The sequence below is a fragment of the Prionailurus bengalensis genome, chromosome B1 (genome assembly GCF_016509475.1).
Source record: "Prionailurus bengalensis isolate Pbe53 chromosome B1, Fcat_Pben_1.1_paternal_pri, whole genome shotgun sequence".
Taxonomy (NCBI): Eukaryota; Metazoa; Chordata; class Mammalia; order Carnivora; family Felidae; genus Prionailurus; species Prionailurus bengalensis.
In genome coordinates this window covers 74,074,274-74,099,026 of record NC_057344.1, presented here as the reverse complement: position 1 = coordinate 74,099,026, position 24,753 = coordinate 74,074,274, and the positions used below count along the sequence as shown (strand labels likewise).

The 24,753-nt window shown below is 40.4% G+C and overlaps 1 protein-coding gene across 2 annotated transcripts in view; it reads right to left on the bottom strand.

Moving 5' to 3' along the window:
• The window catches only part of RNF175 (ring finger protein 175), a 47,894-nt gene that overhangs the window by 12,867 nt on the left and 10,274 nt on the right, over nucleotides 1-24,753 (bottom strand). For both annotated transcript variants that reach the window (XM_043567120.1, XM_043567128.1), the window contains exons 3-5: nucleotides 21,913-22,054; nucleotides 6,825-6,979; nucleotides 1,846-1,953 (exon numbers count right to left, since the gene is read on the bottom strand). In XM_043567120.1, coding sequence (XP_043423055.1) covers nucleotides 1,846-1,953; nucleotides 6,825-6,979; nucleotides 21,913-22,054 — 405 coding nt within the window. The remainder of the gene's footprint in view (nucleotides 1-1,845; nucleotides 1,954-6,824; nucleotides 6,980-21,912; nucleotides 22,055-24,753) is intronic.

Genomic DNA, 24,753 nt, shown 5'->3' with positions numbered 1-24,753 from the left:
CTTGTTCTAGTTGTTTTGTGCTCTGTGAATTTGAGGAGGAAATGGTAAAGGCACAGAGTTTGTAGACTTAGAGGGTACACCTCTTTTTGTGATGGGAACTGGGAATTCCAACACAAATGGTGGCTTTATTCTTTCAAGATTTGCCTGTTTATATTTGAGAATTGGGATAGTGGGGAGGAATGAAGATGATCTTCTCCCCATGTTCAGGGGAGGACTAGTTCCTTCCCAGCCTGAAGGGTTAAGTTCTTGCTATGGCTCGTTGTAGGAGAGGTCATGGTTAAGGAACTTATATCTTATGGAAAGTAGTCTTGGGACAACTGTAGGCTCAGTGATTTCATAAAATTCCTTATGAATATTTTTACATTCACTGAAATAAAGTTATATGGACAATATGCTGAAAAACAAAAGAAATCAGTGTCTTTCTATACACAGAATAATATATTAATCATAGATCTGTACAGTTACTTTCTATCCCTTTCCTGCTAGAAAATGGTAAGAGCTCCTGCTGTGAAAGTTTCATGAAATGCTTATAAAATCAGATTGCTACATTGCCGTAGGAAGAGTCCTTCCTTTCAGAGCTGACACTCCATCCAATTGCCTGACCTATTTTATGAGTTGCCAATGTTTGCCTTTTGATTTCTGGTAAGGTCCCAGAGGAACTTCAATGTGAGAGATATTCTGGGGAATTTTTATTTGAGCTGCTTTCCACAGCCTTGTGGTATGTCTTAAATTTCCTTTCCAGGCCACAGGTTGATTACACAGCCTTGGCTCTGCCCATGAGAACCTCGTCCACAGCACATCTCAGCAACCATTTTTTCAAGGAGCTCAGTTCTGAGTTATAATTATCCTGATTTCCTTGATTTCTCACAAGACTTTCTTGTTCTGTTATTTCCTTACCTCTCATTCAAGTTCTAAGCACTTAGTTTTGTCCTTTTCTGACTGTCCCCAGCAAAAGGGACTTCATAGGTACCAGAAACAAAATTCTAGAGCAGTGCTGTCCCTGGCAATATAGAAATACAGATTGAAAATTTCCTAGTAGTCACATTAAAAAAAACCCATGAAATAATTTCACCAATACATCCCAAACACTGTATTTCAACATGTGGTCGATATAAAAATTATTTTCTCTTTTTATTTTTTTAACAGTATTTTTCAAACTTTGAAATCCAGTTTGTATCTTATAGTTCTAGAACACTTTATTTCATAGTTTAGATGCTCATAGTGACATGACCTATCGTATACTGCACTGGACAGCATAGTTCCAGAGGTTTTGAAGGAAGAAAATATATACAAGGAAATGACACTTCAGAATTTTATGGAGGGAAATTTGTAGTTCTGTAAGAATTACTCTACCGCAAATGTAGGCCTGCTTTTAATGGTGATGTTCAAAATTTGCCTATCAGGTACAGATTTTTTTTTAAAGTTTTTTGATGTTTTTATTTATTATTTTTGAGACACAGAGAAAGCATGAGCTGGGGAGGGGCAGACAGAGGGAGACAGGAACCGAAGCTGGCTTTGCACTGACAATAGAGACCCTGACGTGGGGCTCAAACCCATGAGCCTCGAGATCATGACCTGAATCAAAGTCAGACGCTTAGCCAACTGAGCCACCCAGGCGCCCCTCAAGTACAGATTTTCTTTAAAGCTTATAATTTTTTGAAAACTTTTTATTCTGTAGGGTTTCCTCTTATACTTTTCTAGTGGTTTCCACCAGTGACATCTACTATAAACAATGTGTGTATGGAACGTTGTAGGGCCAAATGATCCCTGATACAGAGAACTTGACCAGGTGAATATTGCAAGCAAGTGCTTGGAGATATTAATGTCTTAATTGGAGATACTTACTTGAAAAATAAATTGAATCCACACATTGTAAACATGATGGCCAAATAACCCACAACACCAAATGCATAGCTGAGTTTGTAGATTAGAAGAAACCATTTGTAGACCAATCTGTGGATGTAAAATGGGGAGAAATACAGAACATGATATTTTATCTTTTTCAAACATTGTTATAAGTTGGTTTTTAATTTCTAGAATTCTATTTATTACGTGATATAAAGAACATAAGTAGATTATATCAGCTAAACTCAATAATAATCTATAGTTTTAATATAATAACAAACTAAATAGTATGCACGTGCATATATATATTCATTGCAGTTTGTCTATGTTCCTCATGTTAGAGTGGCGTTCAGAGATGGTTCCTCCACCTGGAACCCTGCCTCCCCTAACCCTCCTCCCCTGCCCTAGGGTTAGCTTAGAGTGGTTTTGGCAGGAGTAGCTTGGAGTAAGCAAAAGATGAGCAGAGAAGTCAAGGCTGTGGGGCAGGGGGGAACCTCCTCCCCCAGGAGTGTTGCCTGCTACCGCTGCCCCTCCACCCCCCAGCCCAAGGACAGAGGTCCTCATTATCAGGCTCAGCCTCACCCCAACTCCTCTCCACTCACAGAGCCCCTCCCCTAGCCCTGGGATGGAATCACAAGTGTGCCACGGGCTGGTTTTCTCCTGCTATGTGGATGGGTTCTTTGCGTGTCCCAGCACATACAGTGACCACTCTTAGCACCTTTCCTTCTTCCCACAGGGTCAGAGTAGAGAAATGGGAGATGGGGATTGAGGGCACGGGTGTAGATGATTTAGAAGGGACCTCCTTACCCTGCTTGTTTCCCTTATCCCTGGCAGTAAAAGCCCTTTGAAAACCTACAGAAAGGGCCACTGCTTCATGTCTGGGAGGATGTGGGAAGATGCATTCGTGGTGCCACAGGACAAGGTTCTGGCCGGTGGAACGAGAAGTGATGGGAGGAGAAGGAGCAGCTGGGGGACTGTCCTTGTGCCCAGAGAAAAGGCGGCGGTGGCTGGACTGGTGCTTCCAAGGGAGCTGGAGGGCAAGAGGCAGGCCGGCCTCTCAGCTCTCCCTCCACACTTTTCGGGAGCCAGGTTCCCGCCTTTATTGCACCAAATGCTTATTTTCTGTTTTTACTGATTTAATGTTTCAACGTTATTTTAAAAGATGCCCTGCTTCATTGAATTCCAGTCAGAAGGGGCCTGCTGAGGGGTGCCTGGGTGGGGCTCAGTCGGTTAAACATCGACTGGACTCTTGATCTCAGCTCAGGTCTTAATCCCAGGGTCTTGAATTCAAGCTGGCTTGAGCTCCGTGCTGGGCATGAAGAAAAAGAAAAGAGAGAGGAGAAAAAAAAAAAAAAAAAAAAAAAAAAAAAAAAAAAAAAAAAAAAAAGGAGGGACCTTCTGAAACATGATGCTGTGAATGGGGTTTGTGGGCTGGCTTGAGAAATGAGTTGTCATTACATCATTTTATGGTGGAAAGCTTCCCCACTTCAGGGCACTTGGTACCAGGGTTTTGTGGGCCACGCCTCCTCCTGCAGGTGTAGTCCCGCCCCATGGGGGAGGGATCGGCAGTGGGGAGTTCGGAGGGTCCAGAAACTCCGCACGGACTGCACACTGCACGAGGTGGGTCAGGTCGCTCTGAGCCTAAGTCACCTCTAAAGGAGGGCAGGCGGGGCTTTGGGGATCTCTCTGCCACGGTGACTCGCGAGCCTGCCGGTTCTTCTAGGTTGCCAGTTCCCGGGAAGGCAGTTCGGATCACTGCTCAACGCAGCCAGATGGAGGCGGAAGTTTACGTTGCTCCAAGAGGTGAGCATGGGAGGGGGGCCAGGTTCGAGAGGGCCTCCCCTTCTCCCCCACAGCACCCGCCAGCACCAGAGTCGGGTTCGGGAACTCCACACATCCTGGACTTCCCGTACCTGCTCTGCCCCTACAGGGTCCCCTCGCAAGGTTGTGCCAGCATCACAGGTGTTTCGACTTTTTAACTGCAGGCCTTCTGTGTGTGTCATTAAGGCAAAACCTGCTGTTGGGAGCCAGGCGGGTGGGGGTGGGGGGGTGGTTCACACTCTGTGTGGTATTGGTATGATTCTGGGCTCCCCCTTCCCGTTACTGCCTGTGGGACTCTGGCCACCCTACCTAGGACTTCCTCCTATGATTGCCTCATTCATAGAGTGGGGGGATAGCACTAGCTCCTAAGGTAGTTCTGAAGATTATGTGAGATCATGTATTAATGTTCAAAAGATCTGACACATTTAATGCTCAATATGCATATAATTATTACAGGTATGTTAGATTTTCCAAATCCCCCACCCCCAAATCCTCCTGCTTACGGGGAGTATAAGTTTCTAGAGCACTGGAGTCCAGAACTCCCTCGTTACTTAGATTACACTGGAAGGCAGAGAAACCAGGTTAGGAATTGTGTTTGTGCTTCAGAGCAGCCTCCAAAAGGAAAGCTTGGCCTGGAATTGATGTGACCAAGCCCAGCTCTTTGTGGCGGTTTTTGAGCCTGAACCCTACTGCCATAGAGAGTTCTCTGTTACTCTGCCCCCTTCTGTTACTCCCCCCTTCTCTGTTACTCTGCCCCACAGCAAGGGCGTGGTATACTCTGCGGGAGGAACAGCTGGTTTTTAAACTGTATTGGTAGAGGTGCCTGGGTGGCTCAGTCCAAGGTTGAGTGTCCAAATTCAGCTCAGGTCATGATCTCCCGGTCTGTGAGTTCGAGCCCTGAGTCAGGCTCTGTGCTGACCGCTCAGAGCCTGGAGCCTGTTTCAGATTCTGTGTCTCCCTCTCTCTCTGACCCTCCCCCATTCATGCTCTGTCTCTCTCTGTCTCAAAAAATAAATAAACGTTAAAAAAATTAAAAAAAAAACTGCATTGGTGTGAGAGACCACTCCTCTTGGGTTTGCTTTTGCACCATGCCCGTTAGATCTGACCAGCTTTCCTAGCCAGTAATGAAATCCTGTTTCCTAATGGAAAATAGCTAAGAAGTGACTTACCTATGATATGATCAAAGATCCATAAGGATCGTTAGGGCCTACTACCACTCATCAACAGGAGCTTCTTTATCCAGACTGCTTTTCTAGAAGAAATGGGGTCCTAATTAGCCTCTCCTATTGTTGTCTCTTCAAATGGTGGCTGTAGGTCTTTTTTTAAATGTTAGTGGAACGTGTTGTCTGTCAGGCTATGCTGGGGTCAGGGCTGTGCAGGCAGGAGAAGCTGAACTGTATGCCCTGCAGGCATGAGGAAGAGAGGACAGGGGCCCCGCCATCTGAGACACATGAGCCATGGAGAGTAATGAGGGAGCATTTGGCTATTTCTTGTCATGAAGTTCCTCTGCATTGAATGCGCTCATGTGCACAGAAATACTGCGTTTAACTGGGGTAATTCATTCTACAGTGGAGAAGTGAACTGTTCTCTCTGAAAAAAATATAGATTATATCCAGGGAATGAAAGCAAGTGCATTTTGGCTCATCCAAAATTTGGATCACTTTCACAAGTTTTAAATAACTTCCAATATTTTTTAAGAAGGAGAAAAGGTACCATATATCCATGTACAGATGGGTAAACCAGGCCATACAAAGGCTGTCTAAAGCCCCAAATCGGCCAGTTCAGGAGGTCTCCTACCATCACCTCAGAGCTCTTCCCAAATGGGATTAAATTAAAATATTAACCAGAATTCATTTGGTTGTATTTGAATATAAATTTTTAAATTTTATTTATTTATTTATTTATTTATTTATTTATTTACTTACTTACTTACTTACTTACTTACTTATAGTAAACTCTATACCCAATATGGGGCTTGAACTCATGGCCCTGAGATCACTAACTGCATGCTCTTCCAACTGAGCCAGCCAGGCTCCCCTTGAATATCAGTCTTTATCATTACATTGATTTATCTGACTTTTCTCACTGAATATTTTTTCTTCTCCAGAGTAGGAAAAGTTGATATCCGTCTCTCCCACTTTTTTTGAGGATTAAAAACAAACATCTGAATAGCTAAATAATCCTAAAAACATTTCACAGGAGCTTATGATTTGTTCTCCATCCAAGATCAAAATGTGACATTGTCTTATTGCCATGTAATGCCTTACACATTTTCTCTCTATCCCATTTCAGTTTTATCTAGATTTAGATTCAGATCTTATCTGCAGAACAAGGAGAGCGAAAGCAAATTTGTGGGCACATTATGAGATTATAAGCACTTTGGAATGATTTGTGGACAATATAATGGAATTATAGAAATGCCAAGAGGTTGGCAATGGTAGTTAAGATAAGCATTGGAATATTAAAGCCTCATTTGTTATGAGAGGAGTAAGTTGGCCATTACTTATGATTTACCCGAAATAAAATACATATATAGTTGTTAGAAATACAAACATCTAACTCTTGCTCTATTATAAAATGTGTGTGACACAACTTATGATGGAATCATACAAAATGCTGAGCTAAAAATAAATATGCAAATAGTGTTCTAGAAAGTTAAAAAAATTTTTTTAATGTTTATTTAGTTTCGAGGAAGAGAAAGAGAGACAGAGTGTGACAGGGGAAGGGGCAGAGAGAGGGGGAGACACAGAATCCGAAGCAGGCTCCAGGCTCTGAACTATCAGCACAGAGCCCCACATGGGGTTTGAACTCACAGACTGACAGATCATGACCTGCGCCGAAGTTGGACGCTTAAGTTGGATGCTTAACGGACGGAGCCACCCAGGCGCCCCTTTGTTCTAGAAAGTTTAAACCATAGTTTGACTTCTCTTTCTTCTGGCTGTCATTAGTATCTGAAGTAATAGATTTTACAGGTATGTCCAAATCACCATTAAACAATGAGCATAAACAGTGGTATAGCTAATCTCCAAATAGTTTTGCTACTGAAGGGCAAAAAAAGTGTGATGCCCCCTCCCCCATCCAGGAAAATGGAATTAAAGTATACTTCTTAATGTTTATAATAAAGAGGGTGTCAGGGAAGGAACGAGTGGGATACATACCTTGGTGTTCTCCCTGAGAGGGGTTTTCGGGTAGCTCTGAAGAGGACGTAACTGGTAATAACTGAGAACATTCCCCACATAGACAGAAACCGCCACCAGTAAAGTTTTATCGTGAAATACAGAGGGACAACCCACATCTGCAACAGTGTCACCAGCTGTCAGAAAAAAAATGAACAGAAAGTCTCTTTCAATGATTGAGGGCCCAGAATGTCATGTCCACTATTAAATGATTCAGAAGCTACTCTGGGGGAAACCACTGTCACCATCTCGTCTATAACATGCAACTGGGTCACCTTCCAGCTGTAAGCTCTTCTATACATGCTAAGTTTTGGAAGGAATTAGTGTGGTGGTCTGAAAATTCAAATGGGAAATCATCCAAAACATTCATTTTTCTTTTACCTCTTTTCTCCGGGATAGTTCAGATGAAAGCAACTTTGGGCTTCAAAAGCTGTGTGGTTTTGGACAAGTGAGCCTCACTTTTGTTGTAAAATTAGGGATAACAATGCCTGCCCTTCTTGCCTGTGCTGAGGTGGGGATCAAACGAGACCACGGATGGGAAAGTGCTCTGGAAACAGTACTGTAATAAATGGAGCCAAGGGGCTGTTGTTCCTATCATGTACACGTGTGCAAATACATGGTGACATCAAAGGGAGGAAGTGGCATCACAGCAGCTTCTGGGACCCCTTCTGCCTGCTTCCCAGTGCACTCTGCAGGGTGAACCTTGGAGTCCCAACTGTGGGCCCCCCTCACCCTTGACTATTGGATTTGCAGCCCACCTTTTGCTTCTTGTCTTTCCTTTGCTTTTGTTTTGCCTTTTCCAGGCAAGCCAAGGTGGGGATCAAACTCTTCCCTATTCATCTGTGTGTAACTCCTTCATGGCCTGTACCACTGACCTGAGTCCAAGTCACCTTCAGAGGGTTCTTTAAGTTGGCTGGCCCTACTCTCATGTGGCAGGAAGCAGGGTAGACTGAGCTGATGGGTTGTGAGTCAACAACTTGATATGGTTACCATAGTGATGCTCCCATTCTTTAGACAAGGCTTAATGCCAGCTATTACCTCTCTTGTGAAAAAACAGCCAGGAATAACCTCTGGTCTTATGTTTTAGCACATGCAGACTAACCCCCTATTACTTGCTCAGCACCAAAGTAAGAGAGGGATGGCAAAGAGGTTTTGTCTCAGGTGTGGACTTGAATTGGCAGTGGCCCCTGGCAATGCTCTGTTGAGGAGGATTCTGAGCCTGGGTCCTGGGGTAGTGGAAAGGGCATCATGATTGCTTAGTTATGTCTGCCAGTGGTGTGGAAGCAGTTGTTAGGGCATGTATTTCATGTATTTTTCATCTGAGTGTAACAAAGACTGATGTTATTGATTTGTCTTTTTCTTTCTTTCTTATTCTTTCTTTCTTTCTTTCTTTCTTTCTTTCTTTCTTTCTTTCTTTTTTCTTTCTTTTTCTTTCTTTCTTTCTTTCTTTCTTTCTTTCTTTCTTTCTTTCTTTCTTTCTTTCTTTCTTTCTTTCTTTCTTTCTTTCTTTCTTTTCCTTCCTTCCTTCCTTCCTTCCTTCCTTATCTTTCTTTCTTCCTCTTCTTTCTTTCTTTCTTTCCTTCCTTTTCTCTTTCTTTCTTTTCTTTTCTTTCTTTCCTTCCTTCCTTCCTTCCTTCCTTCCTTCCTTCCTTCTTCTTCATCTTTGTGATAAAAGGAGGCAGCTAAGGAACAAAAGCCTATGGATATAATTTTGGGTCCTTTAATAAGGTCTTGGTCATAATAGTCTTAAGGTCATAACCAAAATTATTTGATAAGACTTCAAGATGTGCATGAAAAAGACAAGGCCATAGCCGTTCCTCTTTCCACATCAAATAAGAAGACATTTCCAAGGTTTTTCATTTTTTTTATTGCTTCATCCCCATAAATGAACTGATATGAAGTCTTCTGACAGTTGCTCTAAATCTTTGGGAGAACACTAGAGTTGTTATAAAACATGCATTTGAACAAAAATACACATGGAGCCAATCTAAGGTGATTATCTGGAGAGTGTGGGAGGAAAAATACCCTATAACCTCCCTTTTTTGTTTTCAAATTCCTGGCAGTACTTTCAGGGAATAGTATTTTTTTTTAAGTTTATTTAATTTTGAGAAAGAGAGTGTGTGGGTGCGCATTGGGGGAGGGGCAGAGAGATAGGGAGAGAGAATCCCAGGCAAGCTCCATGCTGTCAGCACAGAGTCAGGGAAGAGTATTCTTTACTCTTGCCTAAATTAGATACAAACGTGCCTTGATTCATTGAGCTTCGCAGATACCATGTTTTTACAAATTGAACGTCTGTGGCAATCCTGTGTCCAGCGCATCCATCATGCCATTTTTCCAACAGCATTTGCTCACTTTGTGTCTCTGTGTCATATTTTGGTAATCCTGGCAATATTTCAAGCCTTTTCATTATTATTGTATTTGCTACAGTGATCTGTGATCCGTGATTGCAGTTCACTGAAAGCTCAGGTGATGGTTAGTATTTTTTTTTAGCAATATTTTCTAATTAAGGTAAGTACATTGTTTTTTAGACATGAGGTGATTACACACTTAATAGACTACTGTATACTGTGAATGTAACTGTGATTTGCACTGGAACACCAAAAAGTTCATTCGACTCTCTTTATTGTGATACTTGCTTTATTGTGGTGGTCTGGAACTGAACCCACGCTATCTCAAGGGTATGCTTTTAATTGCTTTAATTTTCCATCCTACCTTGTGAGTGTGGTTATAGCTAATATGTGAGTTAGCACCTTTATTTATGAAATCAAGATAAATATATATCCAAACAGGGCAAACAGCTTTACCTAAGGAAGTAGAATACTGTTCCTGAGGACCAGAGACCACATAGTAGGTAGTTAAGACTCCATGTATGTCTACTTTAGCACTCAACATTAGCAACTCTGACCCTCTGCTATTGCTAATAAAGGTGTACAGCCCCTTAAAAGAAAATCACACCAGAATTTTGGTCATTTATTTCCCATAGCTGATTTTGGAGATAGCAATCTATGGTAAGTGATATGTTTTCTGACTTTTTTAGTTCATTATCTCTGATATTAAAAAAGGAAACAAAAAGGGCACCTGGGTGGCTCAGTCGGTTGAGCGCCTGACTCTTGAAATGGGCTCAGGTCATGATCTCACAGTTCGTGGGATCAAGCCCCACGTCAGGCTCTGTGTTGACATCATTGGGCCTGCTTCAGATCCTCTCTTTCCCTCTCTCTCTCTCTCTGCCCCTTCCCTGCTTGTGCACACACATGCTTTCTCTCAAAGTAAATAAATAAACATGAAAAAAAAAAAGGAAACAGACATGAACTTCATCTTGCAAAACCTGATCATTGATCTTTTGCATTTTTCATCTTTCTGTTTGAACAATTTGATTCATCTTTACATTTCCCCATAAAAATACTGAAATTTTTTGTAATAGTAAGAGTCAGTTCATTTTAATTCAGCAAAACTGCCATGCTCCTATTTTTATACTTTAGATCATAAGCTAAAATTGACAAGACTAATCCATTTCCTCAAGTCCATGGAGTTATTACAATGTATAATATTTTGGAGCAATGATTGGATTATATTTTTGTAATACTAGGTCTCATTGTGGATCTATAAAAGTACAACCCATTTCTAGATGATCCCAAATTTCTCTTACTTGATGCCTGGGTTTAATTAGCAGTGCATAGCAATGTCAAATGTACAGACATCCCACTTCTTAAAAATAGGCCTTAGAGGTCAGAAACAAAGGGAAAGCAAAAGAACATTATAACATATCAGGTATGAAAATATTTGATTTCTTAACTCAGTGTATACCCAATGCCATATTTTCTCAACATGTAAGGGGAAAGGTCAGAAATTTGCATTATGAATTCAATTAATTCTATGAGGAATCATTTTGAAATGAGGGCCACATTTCATATCAATTTAAAAGGTTATCAATTTCCAGAGCAGTTAAAACTTCTCATTTTTAATAGCAACTGCCACATATGAAATGTAGGAATTTGGTGCCTCATAAATAAACACACGAAATATGTGAAATCGAGGTGTATGCATGCGAGAGGAGGCCTGGCAGCTGGGACACATTAATAATGCCAGAGGGGTCACCATCTGGGCATGTGCATATAAAACACATCTGCATTGCTGGCGAAGGGCAGCCTGTGCATCTGTATCACATCACCAAACGTTCTCCCCACCCACACATCGTGGCAGAAGGAATTTCCTGACGAATCACATGCTGCCCAAAGGTACCATGTTTTTTTCTTGTATCTATGCACATAAGGAACCTGAAAAGAACAGCAAATCAAGTCACAACAAAGGTATCTTTTTATTTGCCTAATTATACAGAATGATGAATGGATCACACAACATGAGAGAGGGAGAGAGAGAGGGAGCGAGAGAGGGAGAAGGAGGTGGGAGGGAGGGAGGAAGTTATGTGATGCTCATTTCCTTTGCACTGCAAATCCCAAAGTGTTTGCAGCCATTTGTACATGTGTCTCTGTGTGTTTGTATAGGTGGAGGTGGAGCAGGAGCAGGGAGATGCCAGAGGTCAGCAGGAAATTCCCATGTAAATAAAGGACTCCAGGAAGTACTGTTGCTATGATTAGCACACAGGCAGTGAAGGGAAGTATGGATATAAACAAGTAAAGGTTGGGAACTTTGGCATGTGGAGGGCTATTAGAAATTCACTTGGTCCTTATTTCTAGTTCCAAATCAATTCAGACTGTTGATTTTGCTCTTTGAATTCTTAAAGGAGATTGTGCCATGCAGTGTTAGGTATGTATGTGACTATGCATGTATTTGTGTGTTGCCTCACTTAAAAAAGATTTGAGTGGGCCTAAGGCTTTAACTGGTACAGTAATATGTTCTAGTGTTTCATGGCTATTAATAGGCAGGAAGTTGATTTAAATAGAGCAATGTTTCAATCTGTAGCAAATTATTTGCCTGTGTGTTGAGGCAAGTTAACAGTGTGCCTGAAACCCAAATTCTTTGTATGTAGTCATCAGGCCTTCTCTTGATTTGAAGGGAGGTAAAAGGAATCTTTTTTGGCACCTTCCCCCTATTTCCTTCAGATATGAGAAATAGGAATATATCAAAGAAGGTGGAGAGGCCGGTGTTGAATGAAATTTTATTTTTTTAATTAAATTCTGTTTAAAAATGCTGTTAAAAGCGTTTGGAAATAATTTCGTTTTGAAGCTCTGCCATGTCTACAACATATCAACAGCATCAGTTGAAAAGAGAAAAATTCAAATATCCAGATGCTCTGTCTATATTTTACTAACCATATGACTATTTGGGAACACCCAGGTATTTAGTAGTAGTCCGAACAAAATAAGAATTTTCCACTTTCTGTCTATTTTCTCTCTTCACTTTTTGACATCACCTTGGAGCAGGTGATGTTATATTTTCAGACTTTGTTTTCTAAATAACATGGCTCCTTTGCTTTAGGTATTTATAATAAGCCGCTCTGATGTCCATAGCTCCTACAGACCATGGAACAGAATCTAAGATTAAATGATCACTTCAGAATATAGACATATTTGTTAAAAGCTGTACTCTGAAAATACCTTGAGCTTTTGGATTAATTCCCTCACCTTTCAAGCACATGATCCAAATTATGCATGCAATAATGTGAAAATAGGGGCGCCTGGGTGGCTCAGCTGGTTAAGCATCCGACTTCGGCTCAGGCCATGATCTCAAGGTTCATGGGGGGTTGAGCCCCACGTAGGGTTCTGCACTGACAGTATGGACCCTGCTTGTGATGCTCTCTGTCTCCCTTTCTCTCTGCCCCTCCCCTGTGCTCTCTCTCTTTCACCCTCTCAAAAATAAATAAAAACTTAAAAAAATGAAATAATGTGAAAATAATGCCATTTTACATATAATATATAATACCCTCAGGGTGTAAATATATAAGTAAACTGGCTCCCACCTTCTGCCATCTATGTACTTAATCGTTCCATCCCAGTGACATACAGAGCAATATCAGAATTGTTAACCTGCACTCCTATAGGACAGTTTTACCAACTAGGTACCAGTGCTCATTTACAGTGTCTATTGCCTTAATCTTACAGATTCCTCTGATTTCCAAAGGTACGTAGCATCTGATTCTTCAGATGCTGATTTCATCAGTGAAACCATCTGGGCTTGGAGCTTTCTTTGGTAGAAAGATATTAATTATTGGCTGAATTAAAAAATAGATATAGGCCAGAGGCAGGATATATGGGGTGACTTAAATGGGTAAAGCTAGTCAAAGGGTACAAACTTCCAAACTTCTAGTTATAAGATAAAGAAGTCTTGGGGATGTAATATACATTACGGTCACTACAGTTAACAATAATGTGTTGTATATTTGAAAGTTGCTAAGACAGAAAATCTTGAAAGTTCTCATCACACACGCAAAATTATAACCATGTGTGGTGATGATGGATGTTAACTAAAACTCACTGTGGTAATAAGTTCACATCATATGCATAAATCAAATCATTATATTGTACACCTAAAATTAATGCAGTGTTACATATCAATTATATCTGAATAAAAAATAGAAATATCTTTGTGTCTTTCAAAGAATGTCTATTTCATTACGGTTATCCAGATTTGTGGACATAATATTCCATTATTTTCTTTTTATGTCCATAGGATCAATAATGATGTCCCCTCTTTCTTTTCTGATATAGGAATTTGTGTCCTCTTATTTTTTTGGTTAGCTGGCTAGAGCTTTATAAACTTTACTGATCTTTTTCAAAAAAGTTTCTCAGTTTTTGGTTTCACTGAGTTTCTCTATTGATTTACTGTTTTTTAATTTAATTGCTTTCTGCCCTAATTTTTAAAATTACTTTTCCTCTGATAGCTGTAAGTTTAAATTACTCCTTTCCCTAGTTTCCTAAAGTAGGTGCTTAATTTACTGATTTTAGATCTTTCTTTTCTAATATATGCATTCAATGCTATAAAATTTCCCTCTAAGCATTGCCTTTCCTGCATCCCACAAATTTTGATATGTTGTATTTTCATTTTCACTTAGTTCAACTAATTTTTTAGTTTCTCTTAAGTACTTCTCTTTGACTCATGTGCTATTTAATCTCTAAATATTTTGGGATTTTGTTCAACTATCTTTCTGTTATGGATTTCTAATTTAATTTTTGTGGTCTGAGAGCATACTTTGTATAATTTCAATTTTTAAAAAAAATTTTTGGTGTGTTTTAGGCCCTGAATGTGGTCTATCTTGGTGAATGTTCTACGTGAGCCTAAGAAGAATGTGCACTCTTCTGTTGTTAGATGTATTCTATAAACATCAATTAGTGCAGGTTGATGAATGGTGCTGTTCAGGTCAACTCTATCCTTACTAATATTCTGCTTTCTTGATCTATCAACTACTGAAGGAGGGTATTGAAATCTCTAACTAAACAATGGATTTTCCCATTTCTCCTTGTAGTTCAATCAATTTTTGCCTTGTATATGTTGATGCTTCTTGTTAGGCGTATACACGTTAAGAATCGTTATGTCCTTTTAGGGGGGTCTCGGTGGCTCAGTCAGTTAGTATCAGAGTCCCAATTTTAGCTCAGGGCATGATCTCATGGTCATGAACTCATGCTTGTGAGATTGAGACCCACAATAAGCCCCAAGTCAGGCTCCACTATGGGTATGAAGCCTCCTTAAGATTCTCTTCTGCCCCTCCCCTACTTATACTCTCTCTCTCTTAAAAAAAAAAAAAAGAGTTGTTATGTCCTTTTAAATAACTGAATCTTGGGGCACATGGGTGGCTCAGTTGGTTGAGCCTCCGACTTTGGCTCAGGTCATGATGTCATTGTTTGTGAGTTCGAGCTCCGTGTTGGGCTCTGTGCTCACAGCTCAGAGCCTAGAGCCTGCTTAAGATTCTGTCTGCCTCTCTCTGCCCCTCCTCCACTTGCGCTCTCTTCCTCTCTCTCAAAAATAAACATCAAAAAAAATTTTAAATAACTGAATCTTTGATCATTATGTAATGCCTCTTTTTCTCCCTGATAATTACATCTTTATTCTTATAAGTGAGTTTTTTGTCAACAACATATAATTGCGTCTTGTTTTTTGTTTTGTTTTGTTTTTTATTCATGGTGACAATCTCTGTCTTTTAATTGGTGTATTTAGACCATTCACATTTGATTACTGATATAGTTGGATTAATATCTACCATATTTGTAACTTCTCTGTTGCATAGTGTTTGTTTCTTTCTTTTCCTCTCTGCCTTCTTCCTTTTTTAGACTCTTTGGCTTTAAGTGAGAATTTTATGATTCTATTTTCTCTACTCTATTAGTATATTAATTATATATTTTTTCATTTTTTTATGTTTTTGGTAAGGCTTCTGGTCAATAGTAGGCTATTAGTAGTTATGGTCTTGGAAAGTCAAAAGTTATATGCAGATTTTCAACTGTGTGTGGGGGGGGTGGGGGGGGGGGTGGGGGTGGGCAGCATCCCTAACCCTCCTGTTGTTCAAGGGTCAACTGTAGATTGTTACTATTACTGCTTTGAATGAAGAGTTATCTATTAGGTTAAGAATAAGAAAGAAAAGAATTTATTTTATCTTCATTTACTCCTTCTCTGACACTCTTCCATTCTCTATGTAGACTTGAGTTTCTGACCTATACAATTTTCCTTCTTTCTGAAGAACTTCTTTTAACATTTCTTGTAGGTCAAGTCTCCTGGTGATGAATTCCCTAATCTTTTTGTTTGTCTGAGAGAGAAAGTATTTCACTTTCACTTTTGAAGGATAATTTGTCTGGATTTAGAATTCTAGATTGGTGGATTTTTCTTTGAATGCTTTAAATATTTCACTCTATTCTTTTCTTGCATATATGGTTTAAGAAGAAGAATCTGATGAAATTCTTGTTCCTCAGTAGGTAGGGTGTTTTTCTCCCTCTGGCTGTTTTTGAATTTTCCCTTTGTCTTTCTGCAGTATGAATTTGATATGTCCAGGTATAGATTTCTTGGTATTTGTTCTGCTTCTTCTCTGAGTGTCTTAGGTCTGTGGTTTGGTGTCTGTCATTAATTAAACAAAAATTCTTGACCGTTAGCCCTTCAAATATTTCTTCAGCAGCTTTATTTCTTTCTTCATTTTGGTATTCCAATATGTGTACATTATGTTTTTTGAAATTGTTCTACAGTTCTTGAATATTCTTGTTTTTTAAAATTCTTTTTTTCTCTTTGCATTTCAATAGTATTATTGAATTTTATTGAATATTGAATTATTGAATATTATTATTATATTCAATAATATTATCTTCAAGCTCACTCATTCTTTTCTCAACCACATGTACTTTATTGATAAGCCTACTGAAGGCATTTTTCATTTGTTTCAGTTTTCTTTTTGCTTTAAGAATTTATTTTTTTCATGGACTTTCCACCTCTTTGCTTGCATCACTTATCTGTTCTTGCATGTTATCTACTTTTTCCATTAGAGCTCTTAGCATCTTAACCATAGTTACTTTAAATTCCTAGTGTGATGATTCCCAAATCACTGCAATGTCTGGGTCCGGTTCTGATGCTTGCTTTGTCTCTTCAGACTGTTTTATTCTCCTTTTAGCATGACTTTTAAATTTTGGTTGAAAGGCAAACATAATGTGTGGGGTAAAAGAACTGAGATAAATAAATCTTTTGTGTTAATTTGCCTGGGGGTTGGGCTGTGATTAATGTTTGCTGTAGGTATCAGAGGCTTCGATTTCCACTAGTATACTTGTTTCTATCTCTCTCTCTGTCTTTGAGCTTCCATCAAAACTCCTTGTATAGCCTCTGAGGCTTGCAGCTCTTTCAGCTATAATCCACTGTTATACTGGACACCTGCGATGTGGTGGTAGTGCAGGCGGACAGTGCAGGTATTCTATTCTGTGATTAAGTCTCAGTCCTTTTGTGGGCCTCTGTCTCTGTGCCATGATCTTTACAAGTGTCTTTAAACTTTTAGCTTTCCCTTTGGATGAGACAGGAAGGCTAGAGGGGGCTGGAGTGGGTAATTTCTCTTCCCCCACGTTGGAGAAGGCTCTGATTTCCATTGCTGTGTCTCTGTGATGGAGAACACTGTGGGTCTAGTTCAGAATGATTACTTTGCCCCTCCCTCTGCCAGAAGCACAAAGATTTGTTTTGTTTTTTTTTTCCCCTTGGCTCTACACCATGGGAATCTGGTGATGTTCCTGGAGCTGGAAACCTAAAATAATATGAGGAAGCCCCTAAGACTGTGGCCGCCAACAGTTTTCCTCTCACACTAGTCTAAACTCCACCTCCAGCAATTCTTTGAAGTTACTCCTTACGTGTTTCTAACCATTGTGCGGCTCTTGCAGCTTCTGCTCCCAGTCAGGAGATCTCCGCTGTGATTCCCTGCTTTCCCCTGTCTTTCCAGATTTTGGCTGGTGGTTTTCCCACTAACCTTAATTCTCTGATAGATCCGAGAAAACTTATTGACGTTCAGTCTGTCTAGGTTTTTCTTGTGGTAAGATGGGGGTGATGACTTTCAAGCTTTTTACCTGTCAGAGCTACAACCAAAACTCATTCCTATTTTTAAAAATTCCATCACTTGAAATATCAGGAAATGGAGGCTCACTGTGGTTAAATGCGTGGCTGAATTCTTGTAACTCCTAAGCAGGTACTCTTCCCTTTACCATCCTGCCTCTGGTTGCTATTAACACATCTCACAAAATCAGCCTGGGGAACAGTGTGTGGGCAAAGCATACGGCAGAGCAGAGGGTGTGGCAGGAGAAGCAGGTGCACTGCTTTGAAAAAAAACAATACATTGAGATCTTGTAACAGAGAGTGCACATTAACAGCTGAGTATTGGCTTTAGGTTTACAAAAGGGTTCAGAAAAGGATTCTTTTTTTTTTTTAATTTTTTTTTCAACGTTTATTTATTTTTGGGACAGAGAGAGACAGAGCGTGAATAGGGGAGGGGCAGAGAGAGAGGGAGACACAGAATCGGAAACAGGCTCCAGGCTCTGAGCCATCAGCCCAGAGCCTGACGCGGGGCTCTAACTCCCGGACGGCGAGATCGTGACCTGGCTGAAGTCGGACGCTTAACCGACTGTGCCACCCAGGCGCCCCAGAAAAGGATTCTTTTATTAATAAACTGCTTTCACTGTGTGTGATTGAAAATTTTAAACTATTATATATTATATCAATATCTTTTGAATGCATTCAGAGTTCAACTCATGGTACTGAACACTCACTACGGATCAGTCACTGTGCTAGAAGTTCTCACAGGGAAATGTTTTTGAATTCTAGTAACTTTGGAGATAGGTTCCCATCTTCAGTGTTTCCATTTTGCAGATTAGGAAAGCATGGTGCAGCGATATTTAAGGAGCTTATCCTTGACATGAAAAAAAAACCCCAAAAACTAGTGAGGTTGGATTCTAGTCTCCACTCTGCAACTAGTTAGTTATATAACCCTGACTGAATTTTTTAATCCCTCTGAACTGTATTTCACAAAGGGGATAAAAAATAATTATCTTCTGGAGTAATTTAGATAATGTATAAAAAAACACTTATCACAACTTAATAATAACTAATTTATATGTAAATATTTATATATAGTAATTTATATACAAATCTGTTACTATAGGAATTATAATTAAAATGTTATAAATAATAGTTACTAATAAATTGATAGAGATTATAAAATTGAATAATAGAAATAAACTGTATTATATGGCCCCTTGTAGAAAAGAGCCAAGAACTTCATGAATCTTATAAATATGTTCAAAACTCTCTGTAGTTCTGCTAGAGGTCACATGATCTTAGACGCCAAGAGAAACAATGTAAAAGTTAGGTTTTCCCTGGATGATAAGGCTGTTCAATTCAACATTTGTGGAAACATGTCCTTATCAAGTTCCATCCCAAAGATGTTAAATTGAGGGGTGCCTGGATGACTCAGTCGGTTGAGTGTCCAACTCTTCTTGATTTCAGCTCACGTCATGATCTCATAGTTTCGTGAGTTGGAGCCCCACATCGGGCTCTGCACTGGCAGCTCAGAGGCCTGCTTGGGACTCTCCCTCTCTCTCTCTGCCCCTCCCCCATTCTCTCTGTCTCTGTCAAAATAAATAAAAATAAACTTTCAAAACAAAAGATGTTAAGTTGAAGAGTATGTCAGGTGCAGGGTTTTTTTGATACAGTTCATGCAGAGTACAATAAGAAAGCTGGAAACTAGTGGTGGAATCAGCTATTATTGCTCTGGAAACCATTTCCAAATTCAATGGTTACAGATTTCACCACGAGTTCCTGAAATGGCTGTGTTCTGATGACTGGCTCTGGCAGTGAACTCTTTAGAAGAAATGCAAAGTATGGGACAAATTTGAGGCAGCAGTATGGGAAAGATCAGCCTCACATGCTGGCTCTCAACTTGAGCCAAAGATTGTCAACAGAGACATGCAGGGAAAAGGGGCTACTCCACCCATACCTTTGGGACAATGCATAATATAGATTGACCAGTGGGCAAAGAAGTAGGAAATATTCTAGAGGGTAACCGTGATTATGAGCGAATCTAGCAGAGTCCCAATAGAGCTACCATGAGACCAAAATCTGTCCTTGACCACTGTGGGCTATCTTCATTTGGGTTCCCGGCTTTGTTAAAGTGCCAGGCAGGATCACTCTAACAGAAGCCACTGGGGTGCCTGAGTGGCTTAGTCGGTTAGGCATCTGACTTGGGCTCATGTCATGATCTCACAGTTCATGAGTTTGATCCCTGTGTTGGGCTCTGTGCTGACAGCTCAGAGCCTGGAGCCTGCTTCGGATTCTGTGTCTCCCTCTCTCTCTCTGCCCCTCCCCCACTCACACTCTGTCTCTCTCTGTCTCTCAAAAAATGAATGTTAAAAAAAAAATTAAAAAAAGAGAGGCCACTATCACAGTCATCTGGTCACCTCCAAGGGGATCCTTAGGACCACAGAACCCCTCTTGGTAGCCATAAAATAAAGGACCTGTGTGATAGAAGAACATAGAAACAGCAACTTTGGGGAGAAGTGGGGTGACTAAGGGAGTCCAGTTGTTGGTGAAGGATGGGGTGCTAGTGAAAGTAACAAGCCTGGAAGTTATTCCAGGCAGCACAGCTTATGTAGTGAGCAATAAGAAACAATTTGGGAAGAACCCTCCAGCTAACCAACAGTTGTTGAGCTCAAGGATGTCTGCCTGGGACCAGTGTAGCCTGATTCATTAAGGGTTAGAACCTCCAATGGCAACAAGTCCTTCAAGTGGCCTCTGATCCATGGGCAGGTATATCTGTGGCTAGGTAGAGCCATTGTGTGAGCTCCACATTGACTGATGTGGTGATACACATCTTCAGAGAGTTGACAAAGGGGCAATTTCTTCAAATACAAGACAAGGACATAGTCTTTTTTGGGATAAGCCGCCTCGAAAGTCATCAAATAAAAATGGTGTTGGAGTAGTGGGGTATAATGCAGGTCAGGTGGCTCATAAGGCATTTCCTTTCAAGGGCAGGGGGTTTTCTATGCAAAATCTGTACTTATGTTGCTATGGAAACTGGACATGTTTTAAAATATCTAATCCAGAGATAATTATCAGTTATAAAGGAATTACGGAACAGGGCTATGAATGGTTTCCTTAAGAATTCAGGTTTCTTCTTACTTAAGGACTCCAGAGATTCTGTATATTAGGTTATTTCCATTTTGCAGATAAGAAAACCATGGTTAACATATATTATGGAGGTTTTCTTTTGTATAAGTGAATAACTAATGAAATTTTATTCTAGTCTTTTTCTTTTAAAAACAATTTGTTCAAGTGTAATATAGAGGATGTTTATTAAAAATTTTTTTAAATGTTTATTTTTGAGAGAGAGGGGGGAGAGAAAGAGAGAGAGAGAATGAATGAGTGGGGGAGGGACAGAGAGAGTGGGGACAGAGGATCTGAAGCGGGCTCTGTGCTGACAGCAGAGAGCCTGAGGAGGGGCTTGAACTCCTGAACCTCTAGATCATGACCTGAGCCAAAGTCGGACATTTAACTGACTGAAACACCCAGGCGCCCCAGGGGATGTTTATTTTAATTGACAAGACAGCACTGGCATGGCAGCAAATGTGTTTGCTTAAAAAAAAAAAAAAAAAAAAAGGATGTCCCTTTCTAAATAAAATGTTCAAATTGTCTAAACTTAAACAGTATGCAGAATTCAAAAGGGAATAATTTTTGTGATGGTTAAAAATGAAATACAATAAAATACTGGTCTAAGCCAGCATTTCATACATCACAGATAAGTCTTCTTATACAATGACAAGTCCAAGACCCAGAACCATGTAGTGTTAATTGAGGACTTTCTTCCTGTGCAACATACGCAAATCTAAATGACTGGTTCTCAAATGTGGTCTCAGACCAGTACCATCAGCACCACCTGAGAACTTGTTAGACATGCAAATTCTTGGGCCCCTATTCAATCCAGGACTTTGGGGGTGGGACCAGGAAATCTGATTAACAAACTGATTCACCTCTCCAGGTGATTCTGATGCACCTTAAAATTTGAGAACCACTGCTCTTAAACATTGCAGTAGGAAGGTCTCAGGTCCTTCGTGGCCTGAGCTACGATTCTGAGCCCATGAGATGGCAAAGTTCCAGGGGACTTTGCTCGAGTGGGATTGGTGTATGAAAATGGGATCAAACTCTACTGATGAGGTCAGTGCAATGTTGGCATCAACACATTTCCATAGATATGCAAATTATCAATGCCAAGAGAGTTTATTGCTCAAAGTTAGCCTCAATCTTCTGTTTCTGCTATTCCTAATCCTCCTTTTTCCTAGGACATTGGCAGAAGTTGCTATTGCTAAAGGAAAATTGGTTTACTTAAACCAGGGATTCTTGGTCTTGTTACTATTGACATTTTATCGCGAAGAGCTGTCCTGTGCACGTTTAGTGGCCTCCGTGGCCTCTACCCACTACAAGCCAGAAGTAATTCCCATCCTCCTCTCCCTTCCCACTAAGGCGTGACAATCAAAAATGTTTCCAGATGTTGCCAAGTATCTCCTGGGGGCAAAACTACACCTCGTTGAGAACCATTGACTGAAACCAAAGCATTTCCTTCAAGGGAGGGATGTGGCAGGAAGAACAGGATTCCAGAAGTCCCCTTGGGGCAACTCACATTGTAGGACCGGCCATGCCTCTGTCTCCACTGTACCAGCACTATCTGGGCGATGACCAGTGCGCAGAGGAAGATCAAGATCATCTCCACGTGCATGGACTCATGGCCCCGGTGCATCTTGTACATCCTTTCCTGCTGCAGGCTGGAACCAGCAAATGAGGTCATCTGAAAAAGGCCTCAACCCTTGCACAGTATATTTAGGAAAAAAAAAAGTTTGGGCTCATAGAAAGCAATTGGAGGTTTCAAATGTAGGGGGTTTTAAGCTTTGATTATAGTTTTCCTGGTTGTTTTTTTTAATTAAAAACAATTTTTTTTTTAATTTTTCCTTTTCTCCCAGGCTTGAGGAGGGGGCAATGGAGAGGAGGAACCTGAGTTCATCAGGGATACCAATTCCTCTCAGCCCTTAGCTTGCCTGTGTGGTTTTGGCCTCAGCCTTGTCCTTTCAAGTTAAGGGATGGGGCTGAAAAAAATCACTGATGGGCTCTGGACAGACCTGCATACCAGTCCCATCGCCACACAGACTTGTGAAAGTGACTCATCCTCTCTGCAGCTCAGTTGCCTCCTTGCAAACTTAAAATAATGGCCCCTTGGTACTTCACAAGATTGTTCTCGAACTGCAAACCCCATGTTATTTTATTTGTTCTTAAATAAGGAATAACAATTATTATTAGATTATAATAAACTATGTAATATATTATATAACATATAATATATAGATTATTATATTAGATTAAATAATATGAAATTTCCATTTTCGAAAGTCAAAATAGTAAAATATGGTAATTTCAAGTAATTTTTAATATTTTGAAGTAAAAGGATATCCTGCAGATGGTGCTAATGGAGCGAATGTTATCCAAAGGCCTCCAGAAAACTCCTGAGTGAGCCGTATAATTTTTTTTTTTTTTTTCATTATAAGGAGAAAGAGGAAGCCTAAGTATTATCTTAGGCGGGCATATTTAGATGATGGCTGAATGTTTCAGTTTTTAGTTGGACTCTTGGTTTTGCATAACGGTAGAGAAAACACTATAACAGTATGTCATCTGGTTTAACTTCCTATAGCAGAAGTGGCTTCAAAGAAAGCTTAGAGCAGTGGATCTTGATGTTGCTGTAAATTGGAAATCACTGGGGAGTTTTAAAAGTCTCAATGTCCAAGCTGTGGCCAGATCAATTAAATGACCATTTCTGTGTGCTATGGGCTGAACTGTGGGCTTCCCCACATTCATATGTTAAAGTCCTACCCCCCCTTCCCCACCAGTTACCTTAGAAGGTGACTGTATTTGGTGATAGGAACTTTAAGGAATAAGGTTAAATGCTGTCACTGGGTGGCCCCTAATCCAATCTGACTGGTGTCCTTAGAAGGAGATCCGGTTATAAACTCACACAGAGGGAAAACCATATGAAGATGCAGTGAGAAGGCGGTCATCTGCAAGCCAAGGAGAAGTGTCAGGAGAACCCAAATGTGCTGATACCTTGATCTGGGACTTCTTGCCCCCAGAACTGTGAGGAAGTAAATTTCTGTTTAAACCACCTGGTCTGTGGTACTTGTTATGGTAGTTCAAGTTCCCAATGCGATTTTAAGATGCAGCCAAGATTGAGAACCACTGGGCTAGAGGAAGAGAGAGCAGTCCAGGGTCAAGATTAGGGCAACAGGGAAAATTATGAATGTTGCCAATCAAGTACTTTATAGATAGTGGGTAGCATTATCTTTCATCCCCAGTGGGGCACCATGAGTCACAAAATCTCTTGAAGTTTCTTTCCACTTATGACTAGATATGGTGTAAATTTAGTGTGCACATCAGAAAACACTGCAGAGCTGTGTCTGGGTGGCTCCGTTAAGCGTCTCTTGATTTCGGCTCAGGTCGTGATCTCACAGTTTTGTGAGTTTGAACCCCGAGTCAGGCTCTGTGCTGACAGTGTGGAGCCTGCTTGGGATTCTCTCTCTTTCTCTCTCTCCCCCCCCCCCCATGCTCTCTCAAAATAAATAAATAAACTTAAAGAAAACCCCACAAACACTGCAGGGTAATACTCTGTGCCATAAGATTGTAGCCTTTTAAAGGCACCCCTTGGGTATGTGGATTGGGTTCTTCCCCCTTTACTAATAATTTATTTTTTTTAATTTTTTAATATTTATTTATATTGAGAGAGAGAGAGAGCAGGGGAGGGGCAGAGAGAGAAAGAATCCCAAGCAGGCTATACTGCCAGCAGAGAGCCTGATGCAGGGCTTGAACTCACACGAAACATGAGATCATGACCTGAGCCCAAATCAAGAGTTGGATGCTTAACCTTATGGGAATGAGCCATCCAGGAGCCCCTTTACCATAACTTCTACAGCTACTCTAACGAGTAGAGAAGTACTAGGTGCCTCAGAAAAGGGCACTGAGGGTGCCCCCTGCTGGAGAACGTGTAGAAATGATCCTGTAGAGCCTAGTAAATCTTGCCTGAGGTCAGCTTCTTTGAGATGGAATCTTAGAACGTTAATGCTGGAAGGCACATTAGACGTACTGAAACCCCTACACTCATCAAATGAAGAAGATAAAGTCCCTATCAGGTAAACAACCTGAATAAAATTACATTGTTAATAGTCTTTGTGTTGGAAGCGAACTTAAGAAACACAAATGATTTCCAGAAGCTCATTAAAAAATACACTTGCTCCTCTGAAGAAATGGGAAGTGAAGAAAAATAAAGGGGTATGAGAACTTATAGTTTTTACAGGCACAACAGCAAAATAACTATTTAATATTCTATTTAATGAAAAGACTTTCAACTTAGGCCATGTAGATAGCAGAGTGAATTTATCATCAGCCTAAAATAAGACTTGCATGGATATAAAACAAAATATGC